Source organism: Seriola lalandi, unplaced genomic scaffold, assembly GCF_002814215.2.
Source record: "Seriola lalandi dorsalis isolate HSWRI2012SDOR001 ecotype SW California unplaced genomic scaffold, Sedor1 jcf7180002054425, whole genome shotgun sequence".
Lineage (NCBI taxonomy): Eukaryota > Metazoa > Chordata > Actinopteri > Carangiformes > Carangidae > Seriola > Seriola lalandi.
The window spans coordinates 3,652,801-3,670,001 of record NW_019524978.1 but is presented as its reverse complement, the minus strand read 5'-3'; the positions used below and the strand labels follow the sequence as shown (position 1 = coordinate 3,670,001).

At 39.3% G+C, this 17,201-nt stretch overlaps 1 protein-coding gene across 3 annotated transcripts in view; it reads left to right on the top strand.

Moving 5' to 3' along the window:
- trak1a (trafficking protein, kinesin binding 1a) overlaps window positions 1-5,997 on the top strand; it is a 35,686-nt gene extending 29,689 nt beyond the window's left edge. For all 3 annotated transcript variants that reach the window (XM_023410477.2, XM_023410474.2, XM_087175208.1), the window contains 2 exons: window positions 23-125; window positions 1,780-5,997. In XM_023410477.2, coding sequence (XP_023266245.1) covers window positions 23-125; window positions 1,780-2,836 — 1,160 coding nt within the window. In that variant the 3' untranslated portion in view covers window positions 2,837-5,997. The remainder of the gene's footprint in view (window positions 1-22; window positions 126-1,779) is intronic.
- Window positions 5,998-17,201: the final 11,204 nt, after the last annotated feature.

The following is a 17,201-nucleotide window of genomic DNA, read 5'->3' as shown; positions in this document are numbered from 1 at the left end:
CTTACCTTCTCCTCATCTGTAGTTAATTTCCCAGGAAAGTGTATGTCCCATACTAGCTCCACATACACCTTCACCACCTGCAGGATTCTCCACCCCTCTGATCAGCTGACCTCAGTTTCCCCAAGGTAAACATCTTGTTTACTTTTTATTACTGTTTTGAAAATATCAATTGTCAGTAGTGATACTGTTTTGTTTTTGTGTGTACAGCTGATGTTTGAAAGTATGGTGAACTACTATGAACACATGATGGCAGCCAGATGCATTATATCTTTGCAAAGTGGCATAATAAGAAGACAACACTGCTGTTAAATCTACTGTTAATAAGAAGATTTACTTAGAAAATGAAAGACTGACAGTAGTAATGGTTACTGGCAATGTTATTTAACTTGAAAAAAATCTCCACTGTTAAATCAAACAGCTGCCTCCCAGCCCCTCTGTCCCCCTCCTATTCGCCACAGCAACTGGCTTATGCACTCTATTTCCCTACTGTCTGATTGGCCTTGGCAGGTCATGTGATGAGGAAGATGAAGTGGAGTTGTATCATATGGTTGTCATGGCCGGAGTAGAGCAGACCCATTGAGTGCACCCATTGGGGTGCACATGGGTGAGGAAATGCATGGGAGTGCATTTGCAAAGTTTGTGGGTGTGTATAAAACAATAACATGAGGAATTTACTCTAACACTCCAGATAGTCACGGACTTGTGGACCTAAACAGACATTGCCTCTAATATTAACTCTCAACAACATGGTCCTAACTAACAACCCAACGTCTGACTCAGTGCTTTGGCTCCGATCACTGATCAAATCTACCTTTGTAGAATATGGATGTTTATTCTTGGCCTTTGGAAACAGCATCTTGTGCAAAAAAAGCAAAAAGGTCCACCTCTAGCTTTCAAGCATATTTAATGGTCTTCATTCAGCTAATGCAGCTGCATCAGGTGTCATCACAAGACTTAAATTTGGTCCTTGGGCCAGGCGATAACAAGCAGTCCTGGGAGAGAGATTGTTGAAATGAGCCCTGTGTCATTTCAAGGCTGACCTTTGGTGGAGGATTTCAGATATTCTGCACCCACAAGCCATTTAACACGTCAAGACTGGACCCTCCTGGAGAAGAAGACTGAAGAGGTGTATGACATTTTTTGCGACAGTGGTGGGGAACACTACATCCATTAAAGTGTGAGAAAACAGCAGCTGTCTGAACACCAGACCAAAGCTAGTTCCAGCATCAGATGGAAGGGTGTCATTGACCAGGACAGTATGGATAGCACGAGGAAGATCAAGAGGGCCATTCGAATCCAACGGCAAACCAAGTTAAAGATCATGTGATGACACCTGAGGCAGCTGCATTAACTGAATGAAAACCATGAGATGAAGGTGAAAGCTCTGAAAGCTAGAAGTGAACTTTCTTTACACCCTACAGCTAGAGTAGAATAGTCAGAGGATCTAATAAATAACTTACTGTGTGTTAAGATGTTTAATGGGCTTCTTCGGTAACAGATTCAGTTGTATGGCTCTTAAGCAGATTTAGGGTCAAAACTAATTTGCTCACAGTTGCGAAAACAGGAGACACATTTCTTCATGGTTATGTGATGTTTTATCATGTAAACAGCATCTTTATAATTGTGGATGATTGTCACTGAAAGCCAAGTGTTAAGACTCGATAACTCATGTGCATCTGTGTCTTTCCCTGCTCCCATACTGTTTCTCATCTTCTTTGCACATCCAATGCCCCCCCCCTCCCATCACCCCCTTCTTTGTCCTCACTTCTTCATCTTCAGCTCAGCTATAGCCTCTTGTTACAGCAGTGCTTATGTTGGCACCCCTACCCCGGCGTCCTCTCCTATACCCTTCTCTGCCCCACATACACCTTCCTACACCCCCTGTTGTACTCCACGCCGCCTCTCCCTGTCTCTTTCCCTGGCTGAGTCCTCCACCAACCTTAGGGACTCCACTAAGACCACCAGCACCTCTCTAGGCCTGGTGCGCCTCCTGCTGGAGCGTGGGATCTCTGCATCAGTGTATAACCCCCGTAGCTGGGACCGAGGGTTGTTTTCCATTGGAGCTTCAACACCCGAGGGGGGATGCGCGCAGGCGCAGAGGTGCACCGAAACACCAGGTGAGACTGATGTCACACGGTTGGGGAAACGCCCAGACACCCTTCTCCTCCAGCCCTCAACCCCACCCAACTCCCCTCGCTCCAAATCTGCCTCCTTTGCCACGACTGGCCCAGTTTTTCAGTTCAGCCCTACCGCAGATGACCCTCCATACTACGACACCTTCCTCGCATCTAAACCAGCTCGCACCATTCTGAGGGAAGTGCTGGGGGAGGCAGAGAGGGAGCGAGGGGCTCAGGCAGATGATGACAGCCAAACAGAGATGCTGAACCTGCGACTTGTGGACAAACTGAAGAGTTTCCGCACCCTTTCCCCTCGGACTGCTTCAGTCTCATCTGGGAATGCTCTTTTACCCTCCTTTGGCTCCACTGGACTGGGGAACAGTGGTCTTGGTGGGGGGCTACCAGGATTGAACGCAGGACTGAGGAGGAATCGAAGCTATCCTGCCATGGTGGGGGCCAGTATGGCTATGAAAGACCCAGGAGGTCCCCCCAGCACAGAGATACTTATACCACATACGATGCAAACCCCAAATACACAACACACAGTGCACACACAAGAAATGGGCAAAATACAAACAAATCACACACTGGTCGCAAAGCCCATACACATACCACAGACACTACATGCACTGGAAACAGTCACGCCACAGACAATAATACAGAGACACACCAGGCCAACAAGCATTGACCGACACAGTGATGATGAAACTGTGACATAAGTAGGAAATATTTAACAGCATACACACTCACACATCTTACAGTACAATACTCTGACACGACTACATATGCACACACACACACACACACACACTTATTTACAAAACCAAATACCATATGTAACTATACAGACATCCTTCCACTATGGAGAGTCCCCAGACCGAATGATACAATCCACCCACAGACTCAACTAAACAATAAGTCATCTTTCCTAACCAGTCCACCCTCCAACTGTTTTAACAAGCATCAGCCTGATCAACATAAACCCAATGAAATGGTGATGAATAAACCAGTAGTGGCTGAAACTGTTACACTGTGTTATACTCATAATGTCAGACTAATGATGGAGTACGTTGCCTTCCTGTGTCCATTGTAATAGTATATTGCGTATGCAATATACTGTGTCATACCCAGTATAACATTAAAGGCCCAATCGGGTTGAAGTACTGCAGAGTTTTCCTCTAACCTGTTTTTAGTCTCCTTTTCCTCCTCAACCTGAATGAGTCCACTGAAAAAAGGAGGCAACATGAATTTAAAATGTACTGTACTGACCCGAATACAAGATTGTTTTTTTCTTGAGATTATTTATAAAGAAATGGGAGTTGTGTATTCGACGACTACACAATTACACATTCATTAAAGCAGATGTGACTGTCACTTTATGAACATGCTGTATCAAGTCACGTGTGATTTGTAGCCTTAATGTCAATAGGCTAGCAGGTTTCTACTGTGAAATTGCAAAAGAAAAGTCTCCAGAAAACATTTTCCCTGTTGTTAACTATTGTAAATGACACATCCTTAAAAGTGCTAACAGGATGCCCAACAAGGAATATGTTTTTAGTGTTTGGCTTTTGAACTATGGTACTATGGAACTATATGTGGTATTTGTAAAAGCTTTTTCATCCCAATGTTCAGCCTGTGATACAAGGAACAGAGACTAACGTCTAAGTCGACTCAAGCTAAGTGAAAAGTCTTCATCTAAAAATATTTTCATATTTTATTCGGGCCATTATGGTATTTTTAAGCCTTTTAATTGCACTGGAGTTAAATGGAAGTTATAATGTCGCAGTGGCATTAGCATTAGATATTATTTCTACCAGCAACTCATTCTTTCCTCTCTGTATGTGTGTAAAATGTAGTTTCAAACAAAAAATCTAGATTGGGGCTTTAATGTGTCCTCTCGCTGTGACTGAATGTTCATATGTGCCTAAAAACAGCTAATACACTTTATCTCATTGGAGTATGGGTTTGCATTTGATTGATTTGATTAATCTTTTAATTTGCCTTTTTATTAGATGGTATGCAGTAAAGAGAGTAAATGAGGATAATTGTGCAAATTAAGTTATTAGCATCTGAACCTGCTGAGGAAGCCCCACACATGTTCATTTATGCCTGTGTCTGTTTTGGCCATTAATGAGTTTGGGTGAAGCATCCTGTTTGTTTTTAATCCACAGGATCACGTAGCACATAAACGGCAATACAGATCAGGTCCAGCTATACAGATACCTGGTGAAGCACCTCAACTTGTTTTGTTCAGATTTTCTCATTTTGATGCACCTCCAATCTTTCCATACTCATCAAGTCAGTGTAGAACACGTCTGAGGTGGATGTGCACGGCATGACATGGGCACAAACAAAATGCAGATGGCAGCAGGAAGATCAGAAAAGTAAAGTCTGCCACAGGCACTGCTGCACTCCGAGCTTTCAATCAAACCAAAGTGACACCCACATAAAAAGTGGGTGGAACCACAACAACAGAATAGAAATTTGTTTGCTTGTAAAACAGACATAGCAGATTTACTTTATTTCTGTGTTGCTGGTGTAAGCAATTACCTGTATACACACTACCACCATATAATTTATTCTCTCAAAATCAAACAAGCATGTGGGTGAAAAAAATGTAAAGCAATATTAGGCATTAGGAGAGTTGTATATTTCTGAATGTAATTGTAAAAAGAGTGACTTGAAGTATCCAAATGTTGGTTTTAAGAACAAGAGACTGAGCTTTTATCACAGCTTGTTGCTGAAGGGAAGTTTTTGGTCCAGTTCCAATGTCCAACTTCAGGAACACGCATTAAGCACTTTGCACACTTTGTAGAAAAGCCACTCGGCTATTTGAAAAGAGAGAAAGGAACACTAAATTGCATTAACCTATACATGAAATATGAACATCACACACACTTTACTGGCAACAGAAATCCCTTTGTGCAGGTGAAGTGATTTCACTTGTCCAATTCCTCGTACCCTCCTGTGCGTGGGCGCTTAGCTGATTATTAAGGTGTCGGTTTAAATCTGAAATTGGACTTTGGAACTGGGCCACTGAACACTTGTCTGACTGACTGATGAATGAAAGGACAAAATGGCTGGCTTGGACGCTGGCAGTGATCTGTTGGAATCCTTAATGATTAAGGGATTAAAATTGCTATGTTGTTTAGTGAGAGATTAATGATCATTAAATATATTTATTACATGCTTGGATTATTAAAGGCACACATATAACTGAATATCCATTGTATATGTTTAAGTGAAGGATTTAGCAGTTTTTATTTATATTTTGAACCGTCACTGACATTTTGAATCATTTTTGATCAATTGGACAGTTTTATGTCATTTTGGTTTCATGATAAACATTTCTGTGGCACTTAGTAAAATGGCTTTGTAGAGATATTTCCATTTAAAACAGTGGGTACAGTTCATTGTCTACAGGCTTACTTCATAACAGCTGTACATTTTGGAGAAAAAAATGAGACAATTCACAGTATTTAATATTGATACCAAGTGCCAAGACTGATGCGACAAGGAGTTGGTGTGTGTTCATGTGTGTGCTTGTTTTTCTGTGTGTCACTTGAATCATCTGAATGTAAGTTATTTCAAACAGTAATCCTGCTGTAGGGCCATATTTTTGTGTACAGTATGTTGATTTATCTTTATTAGTTTGTGTTTAACCTCAGAGGGGAAACTATTATTACATTGTAAATGTATGCAACACATATAGCCATGCTAACTTTATTTTTTTTAAATAAACTGTAACAGTAGAGAAAAAGATGGAGAATTAAGTTGTTTATTTTGAGTAAAGAGGGAAATAAACTTTTCTGTTCAGGGAGTGAAGTGTTCTATTCTACAGAACAGACTGTGCTGTCAATAAAACAAATAAATTCATAAACATTGACTTGTTTGCCTTATTCACCAAAGAATAATGTTTTTCTTTTGAGTCCAACTGTAAGTCTTTAAATCAGCTTTGACAGGATGTGAAAGTTTTGCTGATTTTCTCTCTCTGCTTCATGCATGTAGATCATGTGTCCTTTGAGGAGAGGTGCGTCTTGGTTATCAACCTTGAGGGCCATTAAGTATCCATAAATCACTTTTAGTTAAAGGGCTGACTAGGACATCTGTACCACATTAATAAGAATGATTTTCCTACATATGCCCTATATAATATGGCAAATGCATGCACAAGCTCATGATAAATTATATACCAGATAAAAGCCAGCTGAAAGTTTACAAGTGAATTATTGACTCTGGACTATTGGAACTCTGTGCAGCTAGGCCAGACCTGAAGAGAGCCACTCACACCACACATCCTGAAAAAATGTGTAAGCTGCAGCAGTTCTGTAGGAAGAGTGGTCCAAAATCTCTCTTGGACATTGTGCAGGTCTGATCAGCAGCTACTGGAAGAACTTGTTTGAGGTTATTGGTGACAAAGAAAGTTTGACCATTTATTAAATCCGAGGGTTCAATTACTTTTTCCATCAACACTGTGAGTGTTTAATGGGTATGTTCAGTAAAGACACAAAATATTATAATTGTTTTTTTTTTTGTCTGTGTGTGTTGGTTTCTCCGTACTTGAGACTTAGATGAAGATCAGATTATATTTTATGTCCAATTAATGCAGAAAATCAGGTAATTTCAAAGGGTTCACATACTTTGTTTTTGCTTTTTCCTACCACTGTATGTTCTACATGACCATAGTCACCACACTCAAATGTTTGGCCTTTTTTATTTACAGGAAATCCCTGCTCTCCCATTTTAGATTCCTCATCCATTCTAATTTGTAGTGTTTACTTTTACTCTTAACGTTGTCGTTAATGGAAAGTCTGAATTCATAAATCTGATATATTGGTGCGGTTATTAGTCCTTGTGAATGGCAAAGAGCCCTAGAGTGCACTGAGTAACTTCTCCAGCTTTAGCCATTCCAGTTACAGCTATATTCCACAGGGAGGCAGTGTGTCTCAGAGAACTGGGCTGACAGCTGGCGTAAACACAGGCTATGGCCAACTCTAAGCCTGGAAAAGAAAGTAAACCGGTCTTGACAGCTTAAGAAATGCACCCAGTGCTGGGCTACTAAACCCATATTTGCTCTTCCTGGCCTCAGAGTAGAGCCCAGCTGAACTCTCCCCTACAGCTTGACACAAAACTGCACTGACTGCAATACCAGTCTTTTTGGTATGTTATAAATTCATTTTAATGTTACAAAGGAAATTAGGTTACTGTTTCGCTGTTTGATATTGGAAACAGGCTTAATTTGTTGTTAACTACTTGGTGTATCTTATTGCTTTTGCGAACCCAACGGAGATAGAAAATCTGAGTGTACATTAAAATCATGTACTAATGAGTAGATATTTATCATGATTATAACAAACCAGGCTTCAAATCCAGATGTTGTGAAAGGAGGGAGACAGAGAGAGATGACAGAGTGGCAACTTAGATGACTGAAAGTAAGACTGCTGCTCTCTATCAGAATAATAAAGAAGGGGCGTCGTGTAGCGTAGTGGTCTAAGCAGGCACCCCATGTGTAGAGGCTACAGTCCTCGCTGCAGTCGGCCCCGGTTCGAATCCCGCATCGGACGGCCTTTCGCTGCATGTCATTCCCCCTCTCTCTGCCTCCCTGTTTCCTGTCACTCTCCACTATACTGTCCATTAAAGGCATAAAAAGCCCAAAAAAAAAGAATAATAAATGAAGACATGGGATGGATGATTGTGAAATGGTTTTTGATAGTTAGTGGAGGACTAGCTGGTGTCTGTGATCCCAGAGGGGAAATGAGAACATTGTGCAGAATTGAGTCAGCCAGGACAGAAAAGTAAAGAAATTGAAGAAGAATCAGATGATGGAGGAGGAAGAGGAAACTTCTTTCCCTGACATGTCTTGGTCAGATTAATACTAGTCAGTCCTTTGTATCTTGTCAGTCTCTTATATCTTGTCATCTGTGGAGGAAGATAATCAGATGGAACAAGAGGAACTTTACAGACATTAAGATAAAAGCTACACTGAGTCTAGGCAGTTTTGAGTGGATATCATAGAGAAAACACCAGCAAAACAAACCTTACAAGAGAGGAGGTTAACTGTCTCCTTGGAGTAAAAAAGAAAAAAAAAGACAATTTGCATGCTTCAAAGCCAAGTATATTCAAGAGACTCTTGAACACAGAGTAATTAACTGCAGCTCGGAAGGAAGGTCCATTTCAGCAATGTGACGCGTGATCAAGTCCTCAAGAGGTGAAGCGTGACGTGCTCCACAGCCAAAGTCCCTGAGGAATGATGGGCTGTTTAGTTTGTGTAATCAACCTAAATTCTGTCAGAAACCTCGAACATAGCCTTTAGAGACTGAATATGTACTTCTCTTTTGTAATCAAACTCTTAAATTCATATGTCAAACACCTGTTTGTGCTATTTCTGTGGAAAGCACAATATTATTATCTATTTTAATCTGTTATTTTGCCAAACAGACATAAGGAGGAAATCCAAGTGTGATGAGGCCATGATGATGATCTGTTAGATTACTGAATCCAAAGACTTTGATGATACCCTGACTTTTCCTCTAGCACCACCATCAGATCACAGTTTTCTCTTATAATTTTGGATATCCCAGCATCTACCAGAGGCCTGTCTCTACCAGTATTTAATGTCTGCATATTAAGACTAATATGGTGAACATTACATTCAAGTATACATTATACCTGTTGAAATCAGCATTGTAAGCATGTTAGCATGTTGATACACCAAATCAATCTCAGAAAGCTGTTGGCTGAATGTCACATTGTTTTTTGCTTAAACCAACCAAAGCAGCTGAAAGCTAGAGAAAGTAGCATGTGTAGGGCACTGTACACTGTAACTGTGATATTTTGAACTTTCTTCCAATAAAACACAACATTTGTTTAATTGTACTCATCCACGTCAAGTACATTGTAACTCTGTGAAAGAGTTGTTTGGATTTGTAGACTTGTTATTTCTGAATGGGCACTTCATACCTGCCATCTGTGTGTAGGCCTACACTAGGTTTCTTTTATTCTTGAACTGACTGTCTCTACAGTCACTCAACAAGCTTTCAATTTGCCTAATGCACACATTTCTGGAGAATTCATGTCACAGTTTATTGTATTTCTTTCTGTCTGGCGCCACTCCTCTCTGATGCTGGCTCAGAGCTATAAACCAAATTCTTTGCCTTTGGATATTCACTTGATCGATTCTCTTGGTCACTCTCTTTTTCTTTGTCACCCATCCACACACCAATCAGCTGTAGGGTTTAAAGTGATGCCATTAGAGGTTTTTCTAGTCTAGTGTAAACACATGAAACATTTGTTCTCTGGTCTGCAGAAAGTAATAAATCTGTGAAAGTGAACGTGTGAGATACACAGTGTTGTTTATACATAGAGGTAACTGTGTTACTGAGAGTGAATGTCAATATAGAACAGATTACTTGACATTATCATGTCGCACTTGGAAATTTATAAAAATACTGTCAACTGATGACATGGCCAAACTTAGGGAAACACCTTTGCACTAATATGGCCTTTAGCTGCTGGTTATTAAATGTTTAAGTTTAATTAAAAGGCAGTAAAGTTCTATTTTTATTCCATTTAAGTAACTGCTGAATGATAACATTTCAACATGGCCAACTTAAACTGTTGACTCAAGGCATAATCCTGACCGCAGCGGCCTGGCTTCGAGTCCAACCCGTGGCTCTGTGCGCCATTTCATCCTCTCACTCTCTCCCTGTCTCTCTCTCTCGCTCTCTGCCTATTGGAAATAATGGAAAAACTAACTTCAAAAGAAAAAAAAAGTGATGAACCTGGCTGGGACGTACTTGTTATCCCATGCTTTTAACTTCAAAAGTCACATTTGGTCCCAGCCAGGTTCATCACTCCCTAGTGTTCATGTGTTGTCAAATTGATGAAGATGTTTTCTGAATTTGCAGCGCATTTGTGTCTTTGCATGTGTGTTCCTAAGTTGCAGTGCGTTGAGCTCTCAGGGCCACCGTAGATATATAAATAAAATTGATTTGACGTAAAGTGAAACAATCCTAAGGTCAGTGAGATCCAGATCTACACCAAATTGTACAAAGTAATAGATCTCAACAATATTTTTTACATCAAGATCCATACATTATTTCCTGAGAAGTGTCAAAAAAAATCTGGCAATGGTAAGGAAATTGATTAAAAGAAATTCCTGGATCTGCCACTTCAACTGGAATGGCACCAAAATTTAATGGGTTCTTCCCTTATGCCCCATCCCTCCACCATGTTCGGTGCAAATCAGTTCAGTTCTTTTCACGTAATCCTGTTGACAAACAAACCAACAAACAAACAGACACAAGTGGAAACATAACCTCCTTGGTGGAAGTAAAAAGGCAGAGTAACATGGTAATATGGTAATCTCTGCACAGCCTGACTGAATGTTTACCAGTGACTTTGGGTACTTTCAGCTAAATACAGCATCTGACTCTGTGACAGCACAAAAGATAATCAAAAGTCAGGTCAGGCATTTCAGTCCATTGTAAACTATAATATGCTTTCACTTCTCCAGGACTATTAGTGTGCTTTACTACAAGGTCCAAAATCTTTCTTTTTAATAAACATAAAGAACATCTTCTCTAATAAGTGCTTTGTTATTACTGAAATATAAATCTTCTTTCAACATAATCAATCCTTGTTTGATCTCTGAATTTAATTTTCACCAAAATGATCAACATGCTCTAACATATGCAGTACACATGCAAGTTTGTGTAGACTCGCTTCCTGCTGTCTCTTTCACCTTAAAATTGCGATGAGGGCCCTCCAGGCACTTGTCAAGTCATCAGCTGAGTGTGACACTCCTGCTGGTTCATCACCATCCTGTTTATATACAGACACTTCTAGGATGCTACCTGGCTGGTACTATTCTGATCACTCAAATTACCATAAGGATTATGATTAAACATTTTTCACATCATGACACTACACAGTAAGGAGATACAGAATATTAATTCTTCACAGGTTATAGGCCATAAGAGTGTTGGTTACTGAGATGATTAATTGGAATACAATCATATAATTGCTTTGTACTTCGGCCTTTGAAAGTTAGACAATCACACATTCACATTTATTGTCTTAAAGTGACCCAATGTAACTTTAGCTTGACTGCAGCCAAGTGTGACACGAGCAGGATAACGTTATATGTTAAAACAATTCAGAGAAATGACACACTGATGTCAGTTACACCACAAATGTATGTAACGTTTGCTAACATTTGCTAACATTAGCTATGATAAGCTATCTATAAGGTAATAGGCTACCAGAACAAGTAAAGTTGTAGCAGCAAAACCTCTGAGTGTATTGATTTAGGCAAAGTTGGGTTTATGTCAAGAATTTTAATGCATTTAACAAAGATGGTACCTTGACATCAGGTCCTGTCAGGGCTTTGTAACAGTTCAGTTCAGTCACTATGCACCCTGTTGCAAGATGTCATATGGATATTCTGCACAAAATTCCCCCATAGAGTTGTCTTCAAACTCAGCCTTCATTTAGATGTCAGGTACACACCTGTAAGATTTCTTGACTGTATCTTGTATGGTTGCGATTCTATTTCAGTGACAAAACTCTAGAAAGACAGACAAACATGTAAACACCTGCCAAAGTACTCAAAACTGCTTCTGTGGTAGTTCCTGATACAGCAGGTGTCTCTAGGGCCATATTTTGCCATGATGACAGGCAGAGACTCGCACGGAGAAAACAACCAGCCCCCAACCAGCTGGTAATAATGGATATTACATTGAACTGTTTTAATTTCAGTAGGTTTACATAGAAAGAACTGCTTGGATGGTATAGCCCTTTTAACACATAGTGCCAAAATTTTAAGGGTTAAAAAGTAGGCTAATTGGACAGATAGACATGAAGTCAAACAATATTTTAATATCAATATTTTGCGGATAATTACTTGCACTCAATTACTGCCTGAAGTCTTCGATCCATCGACATCCGGTCATTGTATTTTGTCTGGTCTTCACCAAGTGGATTGAAGCACAGATTGAGATCAGGTGATTGGCTCGGCCAGTTGTGGATATTCCACCTCCTCACCTTGAAAAGCTCTTTGGTTGCTTTAGCTGTATGTTGACAATCATTGTCTTGGTGAATGGTGAAATGTTGTCCAATGAGTTTTGATGTAGCTGGTTTAACCTGAGCTCACAGACTGCTCCTGTAGACCTCTGCATTCATCCTGGGGTTTCTGTCAGCAGTGAAATCATCAATAAACCTCATTGTGCCAGTTCCACTGGCAGCCATACATAGCTGAGCCATAACAGAACCGTCAACACGTTTGATAGATGAGGTGGTGGCTTTTCTCCCTTTTTCCATCACTTTGATAGAAGTTGATTTGTGTTTCATCAGTCCATAGAACTTTGTTCCAGGACTTCACTGATTTCTTTTTGTGTGTTTCACCTTTCACCTTTCATCTTGTGGTGAGTCCTATGGTCCTGAAGTTTTCTCTTGACGTTGACAAGGAAACATGTCCACCCACATCCTGGAGAACATTCTTGACTTGCTGTGCATTCATTGTATCGTCTTAACTGAGTGTTTAGTTTTCTTTGGACAAATCAGTTTAATCATTTGGTGTTTAGATGAAAGTGTGCCTATTGTAAGAAGCAAAACACAAGTGATTATCCAAAGTACTCCTGAAGCATTTCTCACACTTTTATGTAATCACTGTAATACTGTAATTGTTTGAGACAATATGAGCACAACTATCTTCAATTTATTCATGGTTGCTTATTTCTGCAGCAACATCCCTCATGTGATTAGCAGCAGGTCCTGAAGGAACAACAAAATGAGAGGTAATGTCTTCCACTCCTGTGGTCTGTCAATGTGAAATGTGTGAGGCCGGTCTTCTTCCTCCTCCCCTGCTCCACTCATTACAGTTTCATTGTGACATTTTTAAGCAACAATATTTACATCCGACGATTAGAATTTGCCAGACAGCAAATTGAATCAAATCAAATTAAGTAGAATTGCATTTGTCTGCCTGGGAAACAAACATTGGCTGACATCACACAACGTCAGCCATCATAGGGTAAAATCATTTTGTTTTTCATCCTCACAGTTTCTGACAGTTCCAGTTTCTGACTCTCCTTTTAGGCTGTCCCTCTCTCTGGTAAAGGGTTACAACCACTTACAACCACTGACCATAGATACTTTCATCACTTATTTATTAGCAAGACTAGTTTCTTTGCTCATCCATGCCAGAGAGCAGAAACTCTCATTTATTGAATAGATTTTCATTAAGTAAAATTTACAGAAAATTATAGAAAAATACACAAAAAATAAAATTTTCATTGACTTGATTTTGTCATTTGTAGCACAACCTGATGCACATAAAAGTACATGGAGCTGAAACGATGAATCGAGTAGGTGACTGACTCAAAAGTAAACTTTTTAAGTAAAAAATAAATAAATTGGTTCAAGGTTTTCAACTGTAATCAGTTGAGAAAATAATCAGCAGATCAATCAGTAATGACAATAACTGCGCAATGCGCTCTTTATTCATTCCAAACACAGAAAGTAGATTCCACATTGTTCCACCAAGCACTCATAAGCGATGTAATTAACTAAGAGTGCGACTCAGACAGAACATACTATTCAAATGTTGGAGAAATTGCAGCTGGGGATATACAGCAAACAAAGCCGAAAATCTGAAAGTGTCGGACAATTGTTGCACTGTAGCAGTTTGTTCCATCACCTGAAACTCACCCGTATCATATAACATGATGAGTGCATGTTAGAAAAAAAACAAAACAGCAAAAGCAGAAAATCACACATTTGACCTAAGGGCAATTGAAGTGTTGCAGTCCCAGAAATTCCCTGCAGATGGAATGAGACAACAAAAACCATAAATGTGTTCAAATCTATTTTAAGACTAATATGACTTACTTTGACAGACACAAGATATGACTCAGAACATATATTAACTTTTCTTTGTTTAGCAAACACACGATTAAAAGTGTATGCCCGATGAGGAGTCAGCGTTGAGGTTGAACCCTCTGATACACTTGATTTATTGTTTCATGTCGTTTTGTGTCCTTTGATCATTCATGGTTTGTTTGACATCTGCTAATTACATACATTGTCTTATGCATACTTTGAATTTCTCAGTGTTGTTTTTCTCAAATTATCAAATAGTACACATCAGAGGTAGAGAGGGCAGAGAGGAGAAGAGAGGGTAGGGAGACAGATAAAGATGGTGATGATACAAGATGATAAAGTTTACTTGGGGATCACCAGGATGTAACCAGTTTATCTGAAGCTGTGGTGAGGTTTTTATTTAGGAATGTGACAGTGATGACATTTCCAGTGCAAGGTTATATTTAGAAGAATCTGCTCGTCTCACCTGCGTCATCAGAAGGATGTGGAATGAGATGACATGACATGAAGATGGAGATGTCACTTTTATTTATTTATGTGTGCATCTGTGTATGTGAGGGGGATTATGTTTGTCAGAATCAAGTATTTAGACATTTATTACACACAGTACCATATAAACAGAAATTAATATAAGTTATGATATTGACTTGACTCAACAGAGTGAAGGAACTGTTTTGCCAATGCTACAGATAATATTTAATATTTTTGAAACATTAATTCAAGCAGTTTTGTGAATTATCAAACAAAAAGCCAAATGTACTGTTGTTGCTCTAAGTGTGGAGGAAACAGACAAAAACAAGTTTGGACCAATTTGTCAATTATGTATTTCTAAAGTTTCTTAACACGTGTAAAACATTTAGAGCATTTGATGAGTGAACCTGACAGAACAGCTATGAGAAAAATGTCATTCCTTTGACTATCACTATGAAATATTAACGTAAACAAGCATGTCTGTCAGCACCAAAGCATGCAGCAACGCACGTCTAGTGGTTGTGAGGTAGCATGTCTTTTTTGCCATGCAGATTTGTTAACTACAGCTTTCCACTGTGTAAGTTTTTTGATTTGTTCACATACATAGATAGGGACTGACGTCATAAAAGCATTGAATTTGTTAATTGGAAGTAGTCTCACTGAGGTATTTCATTTCCGGCATTTTGTAATAACCCCTGCTCTCTCCAAATTTGCATCTACGTCTCCCATCCCTATGTCCCATATTGACCTCACCGAATGCTCACCTAGTCACTGTGATGTTATGACGGCAGCGCTGCCAGGTCACTTTGTTGTCATTATGATAGCAGGTACAGAAGGATTATATGACAACAGAAGGCTTAACACTAGAAACAACTACAGATGCAGCACATCAATGTATACCATTAAAGAAGACATCATAAGACAGCGCGGAAGAGGTCTAATGCCTGTTCATACCAGCATGCTCACTTGATTGTCATTAAACAGAGAAAGAGGAGGAATACATGTAACAAGGGTCCTGTCTGATACCAGGATGTCAAGTCGACCTCGCCAAATGAACGCTCGGTGTGGCAGCAGGTCTTGATATAGTTTAATATCTTAAAGGTCGAGGTCTTCATTTGATACAGACAAACCTTGCATCTTCTAATTGGCAAGTGCCACTAGTTTCTGAGCTTCAAGAGGCTGTGATTATCCCACAGTGCATAATTTTTCTCAATAATGTAAATTGGTGTTGTCCATTTAGTTGCTGAGACCACTCACATCATCAAATGCAAATATAAATGGATTTAAGAAGCGTAAAAGCTTCATATGGTATTCATCATCATCATCATCATCATCATGTCACAAACTAGCTCAGTGTTTTCCACACGAGAGAAAATTAAATATCAATGATTTGAACTACAGCAAACAATACATTGTGGAAATTAGTAATGTCAGTGATAAAAGTATTGCATGATGTGTGAGATAAAAGCTGTCTAAAAGTGCTAAAGTAAAAAGAATCAATGCCAGCTGGAAAAAGATAGTGAATGTACTGATGGGCCAGATTTTATAGCCTTTCCCCAACTGAACAATCACACAAGCCACCAGGCACTGAGGGATGGATGGCCAAACAACCACCATGAATTAAAAAAAAAAAAAAAATACATTTTTTAAAAATCCACATTTATTACAAGGAATGAGCTAAAACCCAATAAAACTGGTTACAGGGCCCATACTGACAGATACTGTAATATACAGACACACTCAACGCAATCAAGAAAGAAGGAAAAAAAAAAGAAGAAAAAACGAGGACAGTCTAATGTATTCGTTCACTTCCACTGTTTAAAAATGCTCTACAAAATAATACAATCTGAATATTATATTCTGGGTTTCTTACAGTATTTACAACACACTTTTGAGTAATCACTCTGTAGGGAAAATTCATTTTGGCCTGTTTAGTAAGACAACATAATCAAACTAGAACCACAGATTTGTATGTTGGAGCAAATACGTGAAGCTTTCTGTTATAACATCATGACACCAGAATAACAATCAATAAATACTAACTCAACCAATTTATAATGATAATATGATATTTATATTGTACATCAAATTATCAACACATACATGATACCCACATCTATATTTCATATATTTATAACTTAGGCTTGTTGGCTCTCTTATCTGCCCTCCTCTCTGGCTGTTTGTATATCAGAAGGATCCTGCTGATTTGTGTACTTTATACACATTAGGGCCACATCTTCCACGGCATGTGTGTGTTTTATAGCTCCTACCTCCTGTGGTTATATCCTAATGTCTTTATGACTGCTTTAATGGTCAACAACAGAGAGGAGGGAAGGAAAGAAAGATGAAAGACGGAAGGGAGAAGAGAGGCAAAAAGCAAAGAGAGGAAAGGAGAGAAAGGAAGATTAAAGACTGTGTAAGTATGCACTAAATGTGTGTTAACAGCATGTTTCATTACTGCTCTGTTGTCTGTAGCATGTCACATCTTACACCTGTCTACCTCATATGAGCTACTCTGACAGTTGTACCAATGTGACACCTATACCCTTAGGAAACATAAACCATCTTATAACAATGATGTATATTGAGATGAAACTCTAACTGTCAGGGAATCGAATCCGGTCTTCCGCGTGACAGGCGGAGATACTGTCCACTATACTAACGAGGACTTCTGCTACCCTCACCCAAGCCATGTCATTGGACCAATGGCGCTGCTCTGACATTTACCGCGAT